The 23,706-nt window shown below is 38.7% G+C and overlaps 1 protein-coding gene across 4 annotated transcripts; it reads right to left on the bottom strand.

The window, feature by feature from the left end:
* Positions 1-37: 37 nt before the first annotated feature.
* Positions 38-21,107, bottom strand: cep170ba (centrosomal protein 170Ba). 4 transcript variants are annotated; one of them, XM_008399449.2, is made up of 19 exons: positions 20,888-21,107; positions 19,474-19,611; positions 17,850-17,939; positions 16,331-16,409; positions 15,657-15,715; positions 15,298-15,454; positions 12,339-12,467; positions 9,936-10,430; positions 9,007-9,857; positions 8,685-8,843; positions 7,539-7,677; positions 5,836-7,446; positions 4,798-4,939; positions 4,105-4,210; positions 3,315-3,437; positions 3,143-3,231; positions 2,080-2,173; positions 1,927-1,978; positions 38-1,840 (listed from the first exon to the last, which is right to left on the bottom strand). In XM_008399449.2, the coding sequence occupies exons 2-19, from the start codon at positions 19,576-19,578 to the stop codon at positions 1,608-1,610; spliced, it is 4,713 nt and encodes a 1,570-aa protein (XP_008397671.1). In that variant the 5' UTR covers positions 19,579-19,611; positions 20,888-21,107; the 3' UTR covers positions 38-1,607. The 4 variants fall into 4 exon arrangements, with proteins under 4 accessions (XP_008397671.1, XP_008397669.1, XP_008397670.1 ...); XM_008399447.2 differs by having other exon boundaries at positions 4,798-5,044; positions 20,888-21,106; XM_008399448.2 differs by having other exon boundaries at positions 4,798-5,044; positions 8,691-8,843; positions 20,888-21,106.
* Positions 21,108-23,706: the final 2,599 nt, after the last annotated feature.

Here is a 23,706-nt window from a genome sequence, read left to right as displayed (position 1 = left end):
AAAAAAAAAAAAACTAAATACACAAAAGGGAAAAGAATACAGGTTTGCTGATTAAATTTATTTGAAATTACAAAAAAAAAATCATTAAATAACTTAGACAAACAATAACACACCAAAAAGTACCAGTAAATTACAACCAAATCATTTAGGATGGAAAAAGGAAACTCAATTTGACACAAGATTCATCATCTCTGAAACTCTTGAGGGCAGGGGTCACAAAAACAAGACATGGACTCTTCTCCATAAAGAAGAAGCAGCAGCAGATTTAGAAACAAAAACCCAACAGTAAATGCTTTCTTTGTTTGGATTTGTAAACAACTCTTATACTGGCTGCATGAAACATGAGCCCACACAGCTGTACAGCACGTTAGTTTCTTCCCAGTTACAGTCAGCGACACATAGTGCATTGAGGAAAACAAAAGTTTTCCGTAAAAAAAAAACATGTGTAAAATAATAAATGGGAGGGAAAACATTCTACATTGGTGCAAAATAGCAAGAGTGAGAGGTAATTTGTGGGACGTACAGATATGTTCAGACATCTAAACACTCAGCTTAATCATGGCTTACAGTTATGTAGTAATTTGTCAAAATGGATGCTAAAATTGCTCAATGGTGAACTAAACAGATAGGGTTGGGATAATTATCCTCTTACCGCAGTCAGACATAAAATTTGATTTAGACAAACAAGAAATGTGTTTTTTTTTTGATAATAATCTTTGGCCAAATGAATTTTTGAGAGAAAAAAAAACCCTATATGTTTCAATGCCACCTTTTCTTTCTTAAAGCAGGAATGTAAAAAAAAACAGGCTGCTTCTATAATCACCACTAGCTTTGTTCAGCGAGGTGGTTTAACTGTAGTGTAGTTAGCTCCTCCTCCCATTCAGATTGCACATTCCTGATGGATTTCCTTAGTTGCAAGAAATAGCTTTAAGCTCCCGAATAAAGAGAAGATGACCAAAGGAAAAAAAAACACACCTAGTTGTCTTTAAGCAGCTGTGTAAAACAACATTCAACAGTCTGGCACAGGAGGCTGCGGAGTCTCTCCAAAATTCCTGCAGTGTCATTCAAAAAACAACTTATAAATAGCTTTTATAATCCTAAACAAATGTAGTCTAAGAAAAGGAATGTGGCACAAAAACAAAAACAGTGGGGGAAAAAAATGAACAAAAAAAGAAATGTAATGCAGTTCTGACAATACCAATACAATAATATCTGAGTTTTATTCAAAAAATATGATTTGCAGCTAAACATAAATGCATAGATTTCCCTGAGATGATTATACTCAGGCTGATTCTCAACTAAACTACATAGATACATGTTTTTAAAATCATATGTATATTAAGTTATTTTATTGGCAAATAGAGAATAATCTGCAACACAGAGTCAAGTATAACAATACGAGGTGAGATTTACTGAAATGTCACGGAACTTCCTTAAACCACCACCTCATGTGGATCCTCCCAAAAACTACACTTCAAAACATTGAGCTCACCACAACTTTATAAATCCACTCTCACTTCCTCTCAGTCTGGTTTCACTTGCACACAGCTGCTTCTGACCAGAGGCAGCAGAAGTTGGTTAACGTGTGTTTCTGTAGTTGGCAGACGTCAGACTAAATATCCCTGTCGCAGGTCATCTGGGGTCACAGCAGCCCTCCTGACGCTCTCGCTGGGTCTCGGCCCGCCGCCACGTTTGGAGACGGAGTGGACCGTCCTCCAGTCCCGTGAGGACGAAGTTCTGGACGGCTGAACTTCAGCGGAAGAAGAGGAGGCAGCATCAGTAGCGGGGGGTGTCTTGGTAGCTTCACGTGTTCCACCGGGGTCCATGGCTGCGTTAATAACTGAAATAAGAAAAAAGAGAAGACTAAAATGTTTATCTTTGTACTAAAAATTCTTAAGATTTAAGAAGAGAGATTTAGACACTCACCCTCAAGTTGGACCTGAACCCTCCTAAGTTCTTTCAAAATAGACACCATTTCCTGAAAAACAGACATCTGACTAAACTCAAGCGAACACTTTGAACCAACAAAAATGAGCAAGACTGTAAATGGAAAATAATAATAATAATAATAATACCAACCTTGTTGGAAATTCTGCCAACAGTAATGTCAGTGTCAGAATTAATTCGAGCCTCAATGTCCTCAGAGATTTCCAATCTGTCCTGGAACAGAACCCTAAATATGACGATAAAGAGCAACGATCAAAAAGCTGCTGTTTAGGGTTATTCTGTACTTATGTGACCAAAACAGTATTGGCAAAATCTGGATTGTGTTACAGGCTCAGAAATACATTCTAGATATTACATTTAAATTATGACATGTTATGAAAAATATTCATTGCCAGCCTCTGCTCCAAACTCAACACCTTCAATTTTGGAAGAAATCTGCTGCTGCTAAATCCCCTCCAGAGAAAAATCTTATGGTTAGATGAAACAAATGTGGAGCCATTTGGCCAAAAATTAGTACTTGAAGGCACCGTGGAGAAGTTTTCAAACCTAAGATAATTGTGTCAATTGGCATAGAACTGTGGTAGCATCATGCTAAGGGTATGTTTCACTGCTAGTGGTGCTGGTGTGTTGCACAAAAATAAGGGAAAAAAATAATGAAGACAGAACTCCCTTTAAATTCTCATAATTTCACCATAAAGCACCAACTGGGAGTTCCCAAATTACAATAACCCCAACCACATAAAATATGGTTTTAGAAAGGATAAAAGTGGCTACCATTAAGATTGTGGATAAGCTATGACTTCAACACAATTAAAAGATCCATGGTCTATGTTTAAAAACAGGATTAGTCCCAGAAATTTGCTGATGGCTGAAAAACATGCAGCTATGAGAGAAATAGAATAGCAGGTATAAGCAGGTATTTAATTAACTGTGCATCATATTATTAATTGACAGTTGTATATTGTTCTACCATGCAAAAAAGAATCACACACCCTTGAGGTTCTAAAATTAAAGAGGCATTCATGCCCAATAAGTGTAAACAGTGTTCAAATTTGCTATTTAACAGAAAGACGGTTTCATTCATTTCTCTCTTATCCAAGTGCCATGTAGGCCAAGTAGCTCATTTTAATTACGCAAGATTCGATATTCAATGCAAACACTAAGTTCAAGTCAGAGTCTTTTCTTCAGATCTTACTTGATCTTCTCAGCGAGTTGCTCTGTGTTTTCTCTAATGGCTGCTGTGACTTGATACACAGGATTCAACGTCAAGCTGTCCACATTGACCTACAGAGAAGGAAAGATACAGTCACTCCAGAGCAAAAGGTTTAAAAACCCAAGATGAAAGGCAGCTCATCATTATGTCAAACCTCTTTTCTGTTTGGAGCAGATTGTCTGGAGCTCTGTTCAAGGTCGCCTGATCCCCGGTCAGAGTCTCTATTTGGTGCAGAACTTTGTTGGTGGCTTACCTCAGGCTCTGAGACATAAGGGACCTTGGAGAGCAATAAGAGTTTGACATCAAGTCTCACTGGTAAGGCAAATCAGTAGATTAAAGCAGAGGCCCATTGAGAAGCAGCGATTCAGTTCAGAGTTATGCAACTACGCCAGGTGTTATGGATGTATCGATCAATCTATTTTTCCAACTTTTCTTTGTCTATAAATTGATCACTAAATGGCATGTTCGTCGATGCTGAAAACAACCTTAACAAAAATGTTATACATGGATTCTGATCATTAAAAAAAATGGAATAAGAAAACTAGATATTGGTACCGGCTGCTCAACCCGATCGTTGCATCACTGAGATTTTATTTTACTATTTATTATTCATTTAATTTCTCCCCGTTGCTTTAAAATTGCCTCATGTGTGTATGAAGTAGTCAAGACAGGAAATATATAAAAATATATAAACAAATGTAGGTAAAAAAAAATCTCCACACTTAAAGTTTAATTTATAGACATGTACAGTTATTCAAATTAGGGAAAGATTTCAAAGAGTTATGAAAGCAATAATGTTTGTATCTTCACATTTGTAAACTACAGATTAAATCATAACATATATAAAAACATTTTTTACTGCATCATATTAAAAACTGAACAACAACTAGTGCTGTTTATAATGCAAAAAACTTGAAAGTCAGTGTGCTGCACATGTGATGTACCTGTTTATTGCTCTCCGCTTCAGGCGTTTGTGCTTCACCTTCACCTGCTACATCATGGATTTCTCTGGCTAAAATAGCCAAGTCTTTGGCCAAGTCTTGACTCAACCTTATATTTAGAAAGACAGAAGCAGAAAAAAAATCAAAGCAGTCATGTCATGAAATAAGTGGGGAGAAGTTCATAGTGTTTTTGAAGTCAAGTTGACCTCGCAGTCACTGGAAAAGATGTCTGAGATGAAGCTGTTATCTGCACAGCAGCCAAAGCAATTATACTGTTGTTTTATGTTCTCATCCCTTTTTGTGAAAGTGTAGGACGATCTGTTGTTGTACAGCTCAATTTATATCTCTTTGGCTCCATAATAAAAGTATGGAGATATTTATTTTACCGTAAAGGTAAACTGCAACTTGCTCTGCTGCCAAGGCCAAATAGTTAATGTAGATGTTTTACATCAAACTAGAGTATAGTTCAATGCCCAGGTAAATTTACGTCGGTCTCTATGATATTGGTCAGCTACAGATTTACAAAATATGCCTACAATTTAATTACATTTTGAAAAAAATAAATAAATATCGGTCAATGTGTGAATCTCTGCATTTTTCTCCAGCTTTATCAAGCATAAGTATAATTTTAAATAATTTAAAGAACATTTATGTTTGGTTTAAAGATGCAAGTTTTGGGTTTGCTATATTTCCTACCGAGCAATCTCAGCACTGTGATTGGTCCAGTTATGGAAAGCTTCTCCTTCATGGCTCTCCTCCTCGGAGTTTCTGCTGCGGGGTTTCGGGTGCTGGGCAATCACTGGTTGGGGTCGAGACTGACTGCGTGGACCATGAGAAGCTGAGGAAGGTTGGGAGCGTTTGTGTTTAAGATTGCTCCAGTTTGATTCATACTCTTCATCTGAGGTAGAGGTATAGTCAGAGCCCTTGTGTCGCCTCCTAGAGCCTTGCCATTGTGAGTTGGTTAGAGTTATCCAAAACAAGGACAAAGAAGTGGGGAAAAGGAGAGAAACAAGAGTGCAATGAAGGAACACCTTTGGAAAAACACACCACCATTTACTTCAGAGAGGAGTCACCAAAATATTTCCCAGAGCAAGAGGCAGGAAAGATGCTGCAGTAGTCCTCGTCTCCACATCTACTACTTTAGTGACTTTCTAAGGTGCCCAAATTGTGTATAACCAAAAACTTCCACAGTTTCTGAAAACCCATTAGTGAAAACTCTTACATATCCCAAGAAACCTTTAATTTAATATAGTTCAGAACAAGAATGGCAACATGGCTGAAATGCTTGAACACTTGTATGTATTAGTTTTAAATAACACTATATAATAACCCAGAGCAGATAAGAAATAAATGTTTCATGAATACTTTGCAGTTAGTGTTTTAGATGTTAGTAAAATGCCCAAAACAGTTCCCATCATCACTAGCATAAATCACAAATGAATATATAAGATTGCTGCACATTTTTCATGTAATATTTTTCATCCAAATATGGATCAGTTAATACTTAGCTCAGGTTATATAACTATAACAATGTCTTTAATACAAATAATTTTATATTCTCCATTATCTTTTTTTCCATCCTTTTCCAGACATTGGAATTAGTCGAATCAATTCCATGTTTTTCCAAAACCATGATGGAACCTGATTAATGTGTCAAAGATGTCACCCTAACTGAGACTTTACTCTGCTTTGAGTCAAGACAAAATTCTCCGTATATGATTGTGGTCTACTTACTTGCTGTGCTGCTGGTATATTTGGCAGTGCTCGAGCGTGTGCGAGTAACCGGGGTTTTGTTGAGCGCTGGCTTCTGTGGCCTTTCTGTAGGTTTTGGTCCGACAGAAGAGATCCGTTGACTGGAGCTGCCGCTCTGATCTGTGCTGCGGGTGGAAAAGCTCGTGTTCCTGCTTGTCCACTGGGGGGCGGAAGAAGTTTCTGAGTCACTAGGTGCATTGAATGAACCCGCACGCCTACGGGGCATGGCCAGCATATCCAGTCTAGAGGGTTTCTTCGCTTCCTGAGGTTGCTTTGTGGAGGACTCTTGCGCTAATTTCTCAGTTTCTGTACCTTCGTTGTCAGAGGACTCTCCCAGGCGAGCTCGTCGGAGCATGGAGGCCCTGGTGGGTCTTGGGGCCGACAAGCTGTTGGCACGGCTTAACACCTGAGACACTTTGGAGGACTTGCCGTCCTCCTTCTGAAGAGGCACCGTGTATTTGTAGTGCGTTTGGTTGTTGCTGCTTTCCTGATCGGAGTAAGGTAAACTGGGAGGGTCATCACTCAGGTCTGTGGAGCCGCGTTTGCCCACACTACGTCTCAGTCCAACATGCCTCCTGATGGGTTCTGGCTTGTTTTCACCATTTGAACCATAAGAGCGTTGCTTTTCAGTTTGACTATTTGACTCTTGACTAGGATCAGTAATCTTGTCTCTATGAAGGTTACCAGCTGATGCTCTTTTAACAAATGTGTGTGTTTTGATTTTATTGCTGTGCTGGCTGACAGTGCTGGAAGTATCCACATCAGAGTCTCCTGACAGAGAGTCCATTATGGGGGACGGAGTAGTCACTGGTGGTCCTGTTTGGAGTTTGGCCTCCAAAACAGCCAGAACATCCTCTGTCTGTTTGAGGTAAGCATGAGTGTCCTGACTGCCGCTCCCCTGAAATAACCCGGCACCCGGCTCTCTCTGAACTGGCAGACTAGAAATGTTTGGCAGTCTGGGATTACTGGGCCTCTCCTTGGTGAAGCTCTCCTGTCTGATCAACGATGGAGCTGCAGCTTCTTTACCTTCTGGACTCTCTGTCCTCTGGTCCAATGTGGGAGCAGAAGCAATGTGCTTCATGCCAGAGTTCTGAATGCCTTTTTGCTTAGTTAGAGTGGCTGATGAGATGATTCTAGAAACAGACTTCCTCTCAGTCTTAGGAGTGCTGATTTTAAAGTCTCCCCGCTGCGATCTGGACTCCTCCTCTGACCCGATATAAAAAGATGTGGACTTAAAAGGAACCCTAAGTTTGTCTTCATTTTGCTTGACTTCTGCATCAAACAGCTGCTTCCTACTCTGCTCTACAATGGATCCATCATCTGATTTGCTGGCGTCACTCAAGCTGTCAGGCTCCACGTCATCCTGTACACTTAACCTATGAACATTGTCGTCAGGCGTTGGGGTTGTTGAGGTAGTTTCCTCTAAATCGAACGTTGTGTTGGGGTTGTAATGAACATGGATGCTGGGAGTCGGAATGTCACTCTTGTCTCCGTGCGGTACAGGCGGAAGGATGCGTCTAGACTTTGTACTATCTGCATCCGAATGGTCCTGATGTTGACTGACTGTGTTTTTGTGAATGACTGTACCCCGTGCTGTAGCGAACACAAATATTAAATATCGTTCATATTCATCAGTGTGCCTCATTATCATTTCAAATAGACTCATTTCTCTTCAGGTGGCTTACCCCCTCCTGGTGGCTCCATCTGGGACAACATGTCTAAGAGGCCAGATGAAGGTCCAGATTCTGTGTAGCTGTCTGCCAAGCTGGCCCAGCGAGACATCCACTTAGGAGCCCCTTGTACCATGGCACCTGCTGGCTGAACCTGTGTAAAAACACACAACTTATTCAACATGTTTAAATATTCCAATATCCGCAGTTACAATAAAACACACAAGGAGAATTAATATGTTAGATATGTATCACAACAGCTACAAAATAAGTTAACATTTGGTTAAAAAGAGAAAAACCAAAACAGAAAAATACCCAAAGCCTCAAGCAAAGACAATAAAAGGAATCAGAAGAGAAACACCTATAATAAGAGTATGGATCAAGAAGCCAAATCAAGACCTCATTGTAAATTAATTTCTCGGACATAGAGATGCACTGAGAAATCAGCTGGTGAGTGAAATTAAACTGTTTTACACTTTCTCTTATTGATCTAAAACCTGACCTATTTCTTTAAATCAAGAAAAGAACCATATCTAACCGTTTGGAGGTTGTCCCAACAACATTATTCATTACATCAGCTGTGACAGAGCTGAAAATGTAATAGCCATTTTCAGTACCGGAAAGGTGCACTTTTAGAAAAGTTCAGAAAATAACAAGAAGCTGACATTTTTTTAAAGCAAAAATGTTGTTTTATCATTTTAAGTACCAGTAGTTCAAATGTATTTGACACAAAACTAAAGAGTAAGGACTTAGTATCAAGTGAGATGATACATTAGTAGGGTATGTGTCTTGTAAATGCTGTAATTCTTTTCAGACGGGTTGTTTAAAAAGGTACATTTGTTTCATAACCTGGAGGATTTTACTGTATTTGTAGATATATTTGTAGTAATGCACAGAGACATATCCAAGTAACATTGGGTTATTTTTGAGAAATTTGGTTTCTTTTAATTATGGGTATTTTACTGCAAAGACAGTTAAAGTTTCTATCAGGCCAAGTTCATTTGAACTTTTTGTAGTTCCCAAACACAAATCAGAGCTTTATAAAATCTGTTGTCTGAAATCGGTCAAAAAAATCTCTAACCAGTGCATCTCTATTCAAAATATTGATTAGATTTAATGAATCAAGAATTTTTCAGTCCCAGCCGAAGCAGATGAAGTTACCTTTACCAGACTATGTCCCTGTTCTGGGGCTGGAATACCCTCACCACAGCTACTCTGCCTATACTCCTCCCTGCCCTGATCAGTAACAGGCCTAAATGCAGAGGATGCTTCTGCTTCAGCCTGGCTCATTTGCTCTGGGCTCTCAACAACACCAAACACCTGTCAGGAACAAAGCATTGCACGGATGAAGATGAAGCTGCAAACATTTCAAGCTCACATAAGAAGATTGCTGGCGAACAATTCAGGATACTTCTGTCCAGGAAGTATCCTGAAGAGAGGATACTTCAGTTCCTTGGAAAATAAGTACGACAGAGAAACTTGCCTGGTCAATCTTGCTGCGTGCCTCTTCCAGCTCCTTATCTTGAATATCTGCTTCAATAGTGTAAGTTCCCGCATCACTCAGACTGTCGTCCTCCTCATTTCTGGGGCTTCTGACTTCCACATTTTGAGCAGGCGTGACAGAGGTTCTTAGGGGAGCAGGTAGGTGAATAGGGGAGGACGTCTGTGGGTGGAGATGTCCATCAGATGGAGGGGGGCTCGCCTGGCTCTGTTCAGACTGTGAAACAACTCCTTGAGCTGCTTTAGGAGAAGATTTTTCTTTCTGCTTGAGTAATTCAGCATTAAACTCCTTCGCAAGCCTGGACCTCCGACCGACGCTGCTAAAGGGTCTTACAGAAACAGAAGAAGAAGAGCGAGAGGAAAAGCTGGTGCTGATCCTTTCATCTGTCTTTTTTCGTCGTAGAGAGCCAGCTCTTTGAAACCCTGAAGAATCGGACCCTTTCAGTGGAATAGTGAAACGCTGGGTTGGCGGAGTGGTGAAGGACGAAGATGAGTCATTTCTCTCTGTATTTGGGCTTGAGGTCTTTTGCTCCTGCTGGATCCGGAGGTTCGAGGGCTCAGGTGGGTTGGCGGTATGTGTGAAAGACTGAGAGCGCTTCTTTCTCGAGTTATCGTCAAAGAACTCGATGACGAAGGCTTGTTTTGCTTCTGCTTTGCCATGAAGGGAAAGAGACTGGGATTCTGGTGGAGAGGAAGACAGAGGTTCCTCTGGCCCTGGAGAAGTCATTGAGGTTTTAGGTGAACTGTGCAACACATATTGGGGTTCGGATTGTAGGGGCTCATTTGCGTTGACTGGCTCAGATTCAGCAGGAGCGCCGTTCTCGTAGCAGTTTGCTGAGGACAGATAGAAATGCTTAAGTAAGACAATTATCATTCAATATAAAATTTATCAGAAGTTTATAGAGGACTTACCATCCCTTAATTTCAGATCTGATGAGTGACTGTTTGTGCTGTACATATTTTCACCCTTTGACTTTCTCCTCATCATGCTTGCATTGCTTTGGACCAGCCAGTCAGCTACTTTGCTCTCTGCTGACACCACCTCTGTAGGAGTGGAAGGGGCCTCGGGGGAGGTTTGCTTGCGCTGCTGGCGAAGGGCAAACTTGGTCACATGGTCTTTGATCTTCAGTTTACCTGGACTGCATTCGTCAAACTCGATGGTGAAAGAGGCATGGCTCTGGACCACCGGAGGCGTGGGCGTGGAGGGGACAAACTGTGTGGGATCTGAGGTATCCTTTGTCGGCACCTCGTGAACCTGTGTGTTTGGGCTTTTTGCAGATTTCTGCTGGAATTCCTTTGTTGGGATCTCAAAGTAGCTGGGCTCTCGACGGAAGGAGAACATGGCCTTGGCCTGAGTGTCTGACTGAGAACGGTTCACCTCATGTCTTGGGCCATCTTTAGCAGGCTCTGTTGCAATAAAGGGATAAAAGACAAAGTGATAAACCTGTCTATGTTACTTGGACAAACTGAGAGGAAAACACCTTAAAGAGAATAGAAATAAAAGTAAAATTTTACCCTTTTATTTGGAATGAGTGTGGATGCATTCCTAAAATAACAATTCAACCTAAACATATGTGTGGCTGAAAAACATATCACATATCAGTCATGTTTCATATCAGTCGATATCAATAATTATTGACTTGTTTTTTGTTTTAAATATCATAAGTACAGCCATACTGGTGATGTGACTTTTTCTGTTTTATCCAGAGGTTTCACCCCATGCTGTTTTTTATTTTAAAGCAGTTGTGAGGCACAATGGCAAAACCTGAAACTGCTGCTGCGTAAGTAACTCAACAGGTTATTACAGTCACTCTTTGGCATCAACCAAAGAGTGACTGAATTGATGCCACCAACCTTACATAGCTGGCAGTGAGAGTTTGAATAGCTAGAGCCTTTCCTTTGCCTATGTCTCCCAGAATGCCATACGATTCTGAATCGGAGTTCAGTGAAATTAATGAACATTCTATCAGACGTGTTATCTTTTGATTAGATGACATGTCTATCTTAATATGTATTGTTATAAATTTAGTGTCTAGTCCTACCTAAACCAAGCATTTAAATTACCTTGTAACTGTTAATTAATGAACCAAATACCAAATGATCCAACTGTTAATATGAGAAAAAAATCAATCAGCTGGTCTTAGTTTCTGGTTAGACATTGCCAAATATCACATTAGGAGCTCAGAGTCCACACCAGGTTAGCTGAGCGGTACTAATCCGTTTCTCTCTGGGCAACACGAGGGGAACAATGACCCTTCCCCCCCTTCACCAGCTTATAGGGTCATAATCCATCACGAGGCGAGCAGGCAGTCAGTGCCCATCGCCATGGCGAACACCTCCTAACTGTCAGCCAGCATAATGCCCGAGGCTTAAAAGCATCCACCTCTCAGTGACAAGCACTGAGCATCACATGGCGCCAACTCATAGCTGTGATGAGTTGCATTTACAGTATATACAGTGGATATTAAACTTAGATAAAACAGAGTTAACTAAACTGTTAAAATATAAAGTTATTGAGATGTAAAACAACAGCAGCGCAATTCTTTTAAAACTATCATCGCAAATTTAACTTTTACGATTCAACTGTCTCCAAATCTTATCTTTTTTTTCATTTTAGTTTTCTTGTGAGAATTAACTTTATTAAATCACATCTCACCATAGTCTGGTTGATAAATATCTGCTCAATGCATCCAGAAGAGGTCATCACTATGACCAAACAATGAATGGACATTAAAGCACACCCTGAAAAGTAACTTTTTGGAAGTACAAGATTTTTGTGTAATGCAATGTTAAAAATAAAACAGCTGCCATCACCTACAAAGTTCAACTGCCCTAGTTCGATTTTACCAAATAGGAGAAATAAATATTAAATATATAAACAGTTGGACAGAATCATATATAAACAGTCATTCATAATTGGAGTAACAATGGATATTTCTCCCAAAAATTGGCAAAAAAATTTAAAAAAATAAAAAATAAATAAAACTCCAGGAATAAACTGGTTAAGGAGGCTACAGAGAGGAAACAACTGCTGATACTGGTCATGTTCTAAATGTGAAATCAGTCTCTAATATTCTTAATAGGTCTACACTAAAAAGCATGGTAAGACAGAAGCCATTAATGTACCATGAAAACATCCATATCTGGCTAAAATGCATCAAAACCTTGAAAAAGACAGTGCTATAATCTGATGAAACCACAATTCCAAGCGGTATATTAGTATAAAACACTTTATTTTTGACCCAAAACCTTCATATATCTACTAGAAATATGAGATACATGTCCACTGTACAAACATAGAATGCATTCTCTGACCTGAAGCCTCATCTTCTGGCATTTTTCCACCTCTGTTCTGCTTTGTGTTGGCTTGTTCCTCATCTTCCCCCCACCAGGAAGGTTGGCCATATAGAGGAGTGGGCTTAGATATTGGAGAATCTATAGGAGCTGGAAGAAAAATCATGTATACTCAGATTCAGTACATATGCCAGAGTATGTACTCAGGCATATATGCTAACACAGGAGAACAACAGATATTTGCTCATTTTTTTTCTGAGGGAAACTAAAATCTGTATTGAGAAACTGTTTAGCCGCACTATAAGAATTGCAGCACTACACTTCTTGCAGCACTTAGTTTTGTTGCACATTCCCATGATTTAAAGGGGTTCAACTACTGTACCAGCAGTATCATGCAGACCACCTAATCTAATCCATCTCATGAGATGACAGTGTAGTTAATCCTAATCTTCCATGAAAAGAAAAAAAAAAATACAGAACATAAAAACATAATAAATTAAGGCGTCTTGTAGATACAGACACTCTAATCCATGCAGTTTAAACTCTTATTATTGCAGCACAAAGAAGAGTTTTCCTGCTTTGGTGTTACCATGTAACCTGGCACACTTCCACTCACATTCCGGCATGCCCATAATGGATTAATCAGATAATCTAAGAGCTGCTTTTTTGGCGTGATAGATAGGACCAAACAGCCTGTTTAGAGGTTTAATATGGCGCCACAAACACAGGCATTAGAAACACTTTACCACTGTTGCCTTGGATACATGCAATAAGATGTAAACACAGTGACAAGAGAAGAACAGGGGCATGTTACCAATTCCTTTCCTCTTACTCAGTCATCTCGTTTTAGCTCAAGAAAACATGCACGAGCACGGCAAAGTGCCCTCTGCTGAGTTATGATGAGATTGTTAAAGAAAATAATTTATGAAAGAAGAAAATAAACTTATAAAGCACATCTTTACACATAAACATGAGACGCTTTTTAGGTCGAAATTCCATATTTTTCCGGACTCAAGTTTCCTGAGATCTCAGTCCTTTTCAAACCCCTTTTTAAAATGTATTAATCCAAAATATTCCTATGTATTCTTTGTAAAACTATTTCTACTTTCAAGAAGGAAGGTACAAAAATCAGAGCAAAGAAAGGTACGAAGGAAAAACAAGTGTACTTAAAAGGTTAGACGGATCAACAGATAGACAAATGATCGAATAGATGGCTGGACCGATTAATGGCTGAATAAAAAATTTGATGGACTGAAGTATAGATGGACAAAGGGTTGATTGGACAGATGGATACAGCAAACAAACAGACAAAATGATGGATGGAAAAAGGGAGGGATGGACAGAAGGACAGATGGAAGATGGATAAAAATATGGACGGATGGATAGATTGATAGAGGGAGGCATGGACAGATGGACAAACAGATGGCCAGACAAATAAATAGATAGATGTGCAGAAAGATGGACAGAAAGATGGTTGGAATTTCAGAAGGATGGTTGCATAACTTTAAGATAGAATAAAGTCTGAACAGAAATTCTCAACATGTTCTCTGTGCTTTCTAGACCTGAATAAAAAACAAAAAAACAACAACATACAAATGACATAATTTTTCAAAGAGCAAGCTCAGCTACTCCTAAATAGATGGTTTTCTAAAATTAAAGGTTATTGCATTAGAGTACACTCAGGATATCTCATGCTCTTTCTCTTAAACACTAAAACTACCCCAAACGATTTTGGGGTAAAATAGGCCTGACTGAACCACAAACACTGTACAACTGGAGCGTCCTGCCCTGCAGCAGCTGGACGTTTGGATCCCCTCCACATCCTGCAAGGAAAAAAGGAGTACCAACACGCTGAAGAAAAAATACAATAGCTCTTTCAGTAGCGGAGAAAGCCAGATTAACACATTCAATCCACAGTAGGAAAAAAAATGTATGGTAACTTCATCTGAAGAGAATGAGTTTGCATAAAAGTCAACAGAGATATGAAAAGCAGGTTTCATGCTAAAGAGGCCTTTCTACACATGCTCCCACACAAACAGCCTGCCTATCAACAAAGGTAAGAGGTAAGTTGCTGCTGCAACTTTAGCTTTAGCTTCTCAGGCGAGCTTTGAAACGGCATCCTTATCTTATTGTGTCAGTACACACAGAAAGACAGGCGAAGGTTAGTTTGGTTATCTGTCTTTTGAGAGCTGGCTCACAACAGCAAAATAAATAGCTGACTGCAATCTGTAACTGTATGAATCAACAAACTTAATGGTGAAAAAGTTCAGAGTTTGAAATTATTTGTTTCTAGAAGAGCGATAGGCTCCAGTAGGAAAAAAAAAAATCTATTTTAAGCATAAGTGGAAGTTTTTCCCACCACATTCAAAGGGCGTAAAGCTAAATAAACCACAACTGCAATAGTTGAGTCAGTGTGAATGAAACTCATTCACAAAGTGCTTCCACTGAGCAGACAGTTGTCTCACTGTTTCCCTTATGTCAACACTGTAAAACAGGATTAAATGAGTAAATCTTAGAGAAGAATGTGAGAGAGTTCAAATATAGGCTTTCACCTCCAGATCTTCCACAACAAGAACCAGTCATCTCTGCTGGCACCCCAACTCTAGTTAGCAGCCAGACATGTCTGAGAAAGATAAGGACGCTTGTCCTTAACTCCAAACTCACTCATCTGGCCAGGCCGGGGATGTCAAGATCGATTCCTTTGCAGACACCACAGGATTGTCGCTTCAGCCTCTCTCTTAACATGCCGTCCTAATCTCACACCAGGGAAGCTCTTAATAAAAAAAGCCTCCACTGCTCTATCAGGGGATCTCTAACCAAAGCTGACCAGCACATGGAGGCTCAGTAAGACTTCCTCTTTCCTTGTGTGAGAACAGGACATTCAAATCCATTTAAGGTAGAACTGTTCTACTCAATAGCACATGGGTTTGGTTTAAGCAAACTGCTTTCTCAGAAGCATATATCTGCTGTTATGGTTTACCTGTGAGTGACTGGGCCTTACGCTCAGACTTTTCCTGCAGTTTGACATTAGAAACAGCGTCTTTGTTCTTCTCCGAGCTCTCAAGCTGCTGTTTTTCCTTCGACTTGGCTTCCAGAGATTTTATGCTGAGCTGCAGCTGGCTGGTGTACTTCTCGTGCTGCAAAAACAGACAACAGGCAGGCAGGATATGAGAAATCTCTGGCTAACAATCAGGACAGATGTGAACTGCTCTTATACATAAGGAAGGATATCCAACAGGAACTAGCTTAATTTAAACACTTAGAACCAAGTGAATACATTGAGCATTTTCAGCAGACCACTCAAAGACAGAGAAGAGACAGGATGTCAGTATTTCTTACTTTCAGAGCTTCCTCTGGGACCTTGTGTTGATTCTTCTCCAAGATATACACATGGACATGTGCAGAGCAAGTTAAAGTACTCAATTTTTTTAAATCAATGCAACAGTTTATAATCTAGAGAAGCAGATACAACCAACAAACTCCAAACTTGTTGCCTAAATTTAGCCTGATATGCCAAGAGCAGAAGATTCTGCCCAATGGCAGCCAGCCAGTGATTTGTAGAAAACCAGTTGGAACTTTTGCTAAATAAAAAAACAATATGAACATATTGATCACAATGGATTGCTATAGATTAGATCATTAATAGGATGAAGACGCCTTGACTGAATTAAAGTATCTGTCTGGAATAGTTCATTGTAATTTGCTCACTAAGAACTCATACTGTGTTCTGAACTGCATTGATAAGCATATTTAAATCCATCTTCTTTTTTCATTATCTTAACTAAATTTACCCACTCATGAGTTTTCCCGAGTGTCAAAGGGGGCTTCAAATTTTGGCCATAATCAAAAAGTTTTGAATGTACAGCATTAATCCCCCCCCAGAGAATTAATGCATAGGAAGAAGGAGAAAAACATTAAACATATTTGCTCATAGTAACTGCCTATGAAGCAGGATTAACCCAACAACAGCAGAATGTGAGCCACCTGTGAAAGAAATTAATGAAAAAGGATATCATAACCGAAGCGAATAACGTCGGACAGCTTCAGGGTGATGTAAGTCTGGTCCGGGATCCTCAAGTCATTCACAAACGTCTGCAAGACAAAAATCAATGCATTTTATAGTGACTCACAAAAATATTTACAAACTTTTTCACAGTTCAGTCTCTTAAAACTTTAAGATAATTTTATTGGAAGAAAAACTCATTTCAAAACTTTTACACAAATACAAATCTGATAAGTGTTTAGTGTATCTATTCAGCCCCCTTAACTCAGAGAACCACAATATAAAATCTAATGCAAACAAGTTCCACAAGAAAGTCATCTAAATAGAATCCACTTGTGTGGGCTACAAGCAGAAACGCTGAGTGAGGAAGAAAACTAACGCATCATTAACGCATTATGTTTTATCCTCACAATAAAACATAATGAAGGCATCATGCTGAGGCGATGATAGGCAGAGATGGGGTGGAATGAAAAATTGTTCAGTAGATGCTTTTGATAAAAAAATGTTTAGCCTTTTTGTCACTTTATGTTGTCTTGGACTTACGTTGATTTAATAAGCTTATTTAAAGGTTTATTGTTGGTATTAACCAGAAAACAGCCACTGGATACTGTATACAAGCTTCATTGCAACACACATAGACTGCATAACACCTGCGTGGGTTATGTTGCCACAGTATCGTAGGTCCAGCCCTAACCTGAATAGAGCAAGTCCAAGCACATTTTCTGCTGTATAAATGCAGCTATGTTGTGACAACACTTAAAAAACCAATTCAGGCTCAGATTCATTTACTTTTTCACCCCATGGCTGTGACTGGGTATTTCCAAATCAGACTGTGGTGCATGGCGTGAGCTGGACTGAAAAAATTCAGATGGTGAAGGAGGGTGGGAATAAAACTGAGCAAAGTTTGGCTCAAAGTTTGATTTTTATAATGAATATGTGACAACTCAGATGAACTGCCTGTTTGTTCCATGCAATCTCGTCCTGAACGTGTTTTTTTCTCACTAGAATTAATTCACTATAAGATGGGATTATATTATGCAACAGCAACCCTCTCTACACTTCCATACTGGTGAGATGAAAATAAAGAAACAACTGACTGATCTCTCTTGGTTTTCCGTCTGTCTCAAGCCAGCACGGAAGAAAAGGATTCTAGTGTTACTGTTCAGATCCCAAAATCTGGAGGAACAAGTAAAACACGGCGCACAAAGACCAGATTTTGTTCCGTGACCAAATACTGCTTAGTGGATTTCAGTTACAGGTCTCCACACTGTTCCGCTCCAATTCATTTCGTCTGCAGTTACTGAGATCACAAGAAACACTCAGTGACAACAATGACAAGTTTCTCCCAATGACCAACTCTGGATTTGAGTGGGATAATGGTGCAGTGTAGTGGCAGCACAGCAGTAACGGGAGAAGGGCACAGAGTAGCAAACAATGAAGCTCTGGCTCCAGGACAAGCCAGTTTGCTGGTTTTCACTTTTCTAACAGCCATTTGTGGCATCTGCGGTGCTCAGGATGGAGTAACTCACCCCATTCAAGCTGCCAAGGTCCTTCACCATGTGCTCGTCTCGGTTTTGGTCATAGTTGATCACAGCATGCTGTTTGTCCACGCTGCGAGACTGCAAGAGAAAAGTAAGAAACAAAGTACAACTTAAATAGTGACCCAAACATTGAGGAAAAACTGAGAAATGTGTACCTGAATTAATAACTTAGGAACATCAAAAGGAAAAGAGAATAAAAGCAATACTGAATGGTACACCTACTGACAGTCAGCAGTGCATTAATTTAATAAATAAAAATGTTATTAAATTAGGTTCCTGTATGGACCAAGTGACAGATAAAAAATCCTGTTGAAGACCAAATTTTGTCCGAACATCAGCTAAAGTCAACTAGGATGCAAAGAAACAGGTGAACACATAGAGTCAGAGACACAGTGGAATGGTGTAGATCAAAGTATATTCAAGTTTTAGCATGGCCCATGTAAAAACAAGCTACTGAGAATGTGTGGCAAAACTAAAGTAAATCTAAAGTTGGTCCTCCTCGTGTATCAAACTATTTTTACAGATAACAACAGAGCAAAGACCTGCCTCCCTTTATTTTACACAGACTGAGCACATTACTGATCTGACTAAGTCTTTTCTGCTCATTAGCATCCTGGGCCTCCCTGTCAAAGAAAAAGGAAAAACTGTGACTGATTGTCAAATTAATTCGCCAAATTAGCACTGTCCTCAAACGGACCGTTGGCAGTTTCGTTGTAAATAATGTTGGACACAGAGAACAACTATTCAGATGCTTTTGTTAGTGTCTTAAAGTTTTTAGGTGGCTTGTAAACACTGTCCTGCTCAGAGTGATGGGTTTATCAGCTGCTTTGCACTCCCGATTAGTTTATCTGTGAGTGATAATATCAATAATACGTTATTAACTCAATGACTCAAAGCTTCACTTTGCTCCCATTATCAGAATGAGAAAGTCTGAACTCCTGACACTGACAAATAATAAACCCATCACTGAAGTGGAAACAAAGTAGATGTCTGGACTATTGTTAGAAAGGAATGCCCATCCAGATAGAAATCAAACAGCCCGGCCCGAAATAATGCTGTTTAAAACGACTTCACATAAGGGAAATTTTTGTTTTTCATGCAAAACAGGAATCTCATCTTTCAGAAAAGCCACGAAAAAACAATCAATTTTAAACTATTTGGGCCACAAACTGGTTGCACCGGGTCAGTTCCAAATGAGAAATAGAAAAGGCATGCATCGGTGTACACTGTAAGAAGCTGTGGGGGAGTTTCTGCTTGCAACACTGCCTAAATGTGGATCAGCGTAACGATTTAATCTAAGAAACTTCTGTGGTTTAGCAGGGCATTTCTGTGTTCAACACACCAAATAATTGTACAAACTGCCTTGGAGAGTGCATTCCTCTTTTACTGCTCTAAATACAGATTGAGAAGGAAATTATCATGCAAAGACCACAAGGAAAATGTGGAGCAAAACAACACAGAAGGAATGACATAGCTGCATTTCAAATGGGAGCCTAGGGGAACTTACAGTCAGACATTACTAAAGAGGACTCAGAACATTTCTTAACCTTGGTTTACATATTGAACACTGATTGTCAGCTGAACTTTACGTCACAGCATCATTTGGACTCACCTGCAACATCAGCTCACATTCTTCTCGGCCAACAAAGATCATTTCCCGGGGCAGCCGGTGGCGCGTACCCGAGCTGCTGACCAGGAACCATGACGTGACGCTCATGTTGGGGCCACGTGTCAGGATCTTTTTGGCATCCTGGAAACAAAACATACAACATATCCATCAATTTTTTATTCAGGCTTATCCTAAATACATTGAAAGTACTTCATCTGTTTGGATAATTTACCAATCACCTTTCACTCATGTTGTCTGAGGTAACTGTTGTGAAAAGTTGGTAACAAGCTGTTAACTTCCCAGCTGCAGGCTGACTACTTGAGCATTGCCTGACTAATGAAGTAGCTTATACCAGCCTGGTATACTTGTCTTAATAACGAGCAGAATAGCAAAAAAAAGGACAATATTCTGCACAATAACCATATCATTTGTCAAACACTAACAGATTTAGTTGGTTTTTATTTTATATTTGTATAAGTATGTAACAAACAAAAATAACTACATAATATATCTAATATTCTTGTAACAGACATGTTACACTCAGCAGGTCTGCAGCAATTGTTTTTGAATCAAACAAATAAAGGAATTAAGGATGAAACACTGTTCTTACATACCTATCAAAATGTCCTTAGTTTAGTTTTATTAAACTTTATTATATGTGATTGTTTCTCCGTATACCAATGAATAATGGATTGTTTAAGGTTATCATAAAGAAAATGTTTGCCAAAAAAAAAGACAGGTTTGGCTGAGATTAATGTCAAATTAATCTAAGATGGTTTAACCAACCATTTCTTGCCTGATGGTGTTTCCATTTGCATTTGAGATGATGTAATGTTCTTAAGGATAAACACACAACATATTATCTATTTTTTTAATAAGTTTTTTTGCATAACTTCACCTCTTCCTGTTTAACACAAGGGAGTATCAGTACAGAATTAGAGCTCTTAACCTCACGCCTTAGCTTAAGTAATCAATCCAATAATGGCCACAAGTCACTTAGTGGCAGACATTTTAAAGATATTATTTAAGAAAACTGATAACATTTTAAAGTCAACACATTTCCGAATGGGATTTAATCTAATCAACTGAGATATAAATACATTTTAACTTACAACACGCTAGTAAACATGCCAATTGAATCTCAATCTATGAACGTTAGCTAACAACTTAAAACTTTCAGTGGAGACTTTACTTCCTGTAACATTACTAAGCTAAATATTACTGACAAAATTAACCGTAAATATTTATATTTGCAAGTGTAAACTTGTGTATTTTCTCGTAAGAGACAATCCAGCTGTTTGAAATGTCCCTAGCTGGTGTTCGTTGCTGGTATTGTTTAGCTAACGTCTGTCAACTTCTTTAGACCGCAACAAGCTTTCTCTCCAATGATTTGTTCCCAACAGGAGTACAGACTCACCTTAAACGCCTTTTCTGTTTTACGCCTTAGTGAAGCCAGTGTTTTAACGTCGTAACGTCAATGAAACTCGACGACCGACATGAAACCAACAGGTGACTCGAGCCAGGTAATGTCTAACACACCCTCTTCCTCCTTTTGGGAATGACAACCGAACTAAGCTCTCCTCCAAACGCCTCCAGCCTCTAGTCCCGACACGGTGACGACAACGTCCCATCAAACGGGTTTAATCTGAGATTAGAGAAAAGACAGAGGTCTTACTCTGACTGAATTCCGAGCGCAGCAAAACGAATAGCCACGCCCCCTGTGCACGCCTTGTTAAGGTGTCAAAACGTTTCCACTTGAGTGCGATACGGGAGAATATTTCGGCCATTAGAAAGAATCAAATTGTAAATGTTTTGAAACTTATGAAGATGAGATTCAGTCTCACACTCTAAATTCTAGATTTGCCTTTCAGCGTTATATGGCATTCAGAATCAAAATAATTAGATTCAAATTAATTATGAGTTCTGATAGTTTGGAGATACAGCCTAGGTTTTAAGTTAGAATGGGATTTAAAGTTACAAATTAAATTTTTTAAATAATAGTATTTAAGATTAAGTTTTGAATTTTAGTAATAGTATTAAAATTGAAATTCAAAGTCAGATTTCAAGTCATAATTCTGAGATTTAAACTTTTAACTTGCTCTACTAATGACATTTGTAGTCATACGATTGGAATTCAAATTTATCATTTCCACTTTTAAAGTCATAGTTTTGGAAATTTAAAGTTAGGGGATTAAATGTCGTATTATGAACTACAACAACAAAGGGCCAAAATTGGTGCCATTGTTGACAGTGTAAAAATTATAATGTATCAATATTAACACATAAATTCAAAATGTATAGTTGGAAAAAAAATAAAGACAACACGTGAAATCACCTATGCCAAAACGAATTTCAGTAACTTTATTTATTGAAAAACATTTGAAAATATCATATCACAAATTATTAATTGGTCATTTAAATCTTTACAGAAACTGATACATTTATATAATCACTTACTTATTTCAGATTAGCATGACAGAAGCCTCACTCCAACCCCCCAAAAGAAAAACAAACAAACAAACATAAATAAATAAATAAATAAATAAATAAATAAATAAATAAATAAATAAATAAATAAATAAATTGGAATACCCTTGTGTGGTAATCAGAAGAAGAAACTCTGAAATCCCACTTAGTGAGGCATAGCTACAATAGACGATCTACGGATTTGCCAAGAGCACTTTTTTGCGTTTTTACCTAAATTCTGATTTAAAGTTTCGAAAATGTTCAATATGATTAACAGCCTAAGATATCGTAAAAGTTGGCCCTTTTTTTTTTACAGTGCTGTAAAGGAATTTGCAGAATCAAAGAATTCTTTGATTGAACTGGAAATGTAGTCATTTAATCATGCTCTAAAATAAACTCACAGTACAAGTATTAAAAGCCACAAGCTTAATCTTTTTTTTTGTTTTTGTTTTTTTGTCTAAGATAAATTGGTTTATCGCAGATAAAATTGAAACTTCATTTTGAGTAGATCAGGGTTAAAAGGCTGCTTTCCCTCGGCAGTCTTGAGGCCGCTAGATGGAGCTGCAGTCCCAATGAATAAAGAATCACCAATGGGCGACCTGCATGTATTTGTTAGATTGTAACTGTTGCTAATCACGATTCTTCACTGATACCTTTAACCAATATACATAAGAATGTGTTTCTTCATTTTGTTGGATTTGCCAACTAAGTATAAACTGGTTCATCCAGCATTAAAGTAATCTCCAATAACTGTTGTTCTGCTTGGTATAATGTTCGCATCAATCTTGTCTTTGGCATAAAGAAGGGGTTCTGTATATTAAGTTCGTCAGATCGGTTTTTTTAATGCTGTATCTTGAGCAGATAACTCCCCACGCCCACATATCAAAACCTATTGTTTTACAAATTCATTAGTTTCTCTATGAACTAATGCCTTCTGTTTCAGGATAACATATTTTCTTCGAAGCACATATTTTGTTCAATGAATTTTGTCCATTACAATATGGAGTGCACTGCCAAGCCTGGTGAAGCTGCAGGCATCCTGCTGAGGTGTTTATGAAAGACACTGAACCAGCTCCTGGCCTGCAGCTGATCACGCACATTCACTGTTGCAACATCAGGAATTTAAATGCACAGCAGTCAATTAGCAAAAGCAGGCTTCAGTACATTAACACTGAGTTAAATAGCAGCAGTGTCATGGTATCTTTGGTATGGCATGTTCTTTGTTTTTAAATCTACAAAATATTCTCCCTTTTTGCAACTTCCTAGTGATTAATATGAAACAAGTAAGTACACCATAGAGTTTATTGATGTAGCACTTTTCACAGACAAGAATCCCAAAGTGCTTCACTTGAAGATAACGAAAGAAAACTAGAAAATTCCTGCAGAAATTTTAAAGGGGCATGCCAAAGTGTGCCCGTCGGYTTTGACGCAGCGCTATGATGTTAAAAATTAGCATTAATGCTAAAGAAAGCTGCAACGTAGTCAATAACCTTTGGAGAGGCAGAAGCATGTTTAATAAACTGTAGTTGTACCATTCATTATGTTAGAATTGATGCATAAGCTAAAATTAGCCAATATGCTAATGTTAGCTTAAATGCTGGCAGTAGCATGTGGAGCAACACGACCATGTTGTTTTAATTTTACTACTCTATTCAGTATACTAAACATGTGTAATTAATGAGAAAATTAGGTAAAAGCTAACTTTAGGTAAAAGTGCTAGTGCACTAGTCATAGACAGTGAAATGCTAACTTTTGTACAAATGCTAATGA

This window comes from Poecilia reticulata, linkage group LG22, assembly GCF_000633615.1.
Source record: "Poecilia reticulata strain Guanapo linkage group LG22, Guppy_female_1.0+MT, whole genome shotgun sequence".
In the NCBI taxonomy this organism is placed as follows: domain Eukaryota; kingdom Metazoa; phylum Chordata; class Actinopteri; order Cyprinodontiformes; family Poeciliidae; genus Poecilia; species Poecilia reticulata.
This window is presented reverse-complemented; position numbering and strand designations above follow the sequence as displayed.

What these genes read in the sequence shown, in the direction of transcription:
- cep170ba (XM_008399447.2), bottom strand. Translation starts at nt 19,578, where the DNA reads ATGAGCGTCACGTCATGGTTCCTGGTCAGCAGCTCGGGTACGCGCCAC. An exon ending in ATATACCAGCAGCACAGCAA is followed by an intron (nt 5,045 to 5,835) that starts GTAAGTAGACCA and finishes CACAATGGCAAG; the next exon opens with GCTCTAGGAGGCGACACAAG. An exon ending in GGTTCAGGTCCAACTTGAGG is followed by an intron (nt 1,841 to 1,926) that starts GTGAGTGTCTAA and finishes TTCTTATTTCAG; the next exon opens with TTATTAACGCAGCCATGGAC.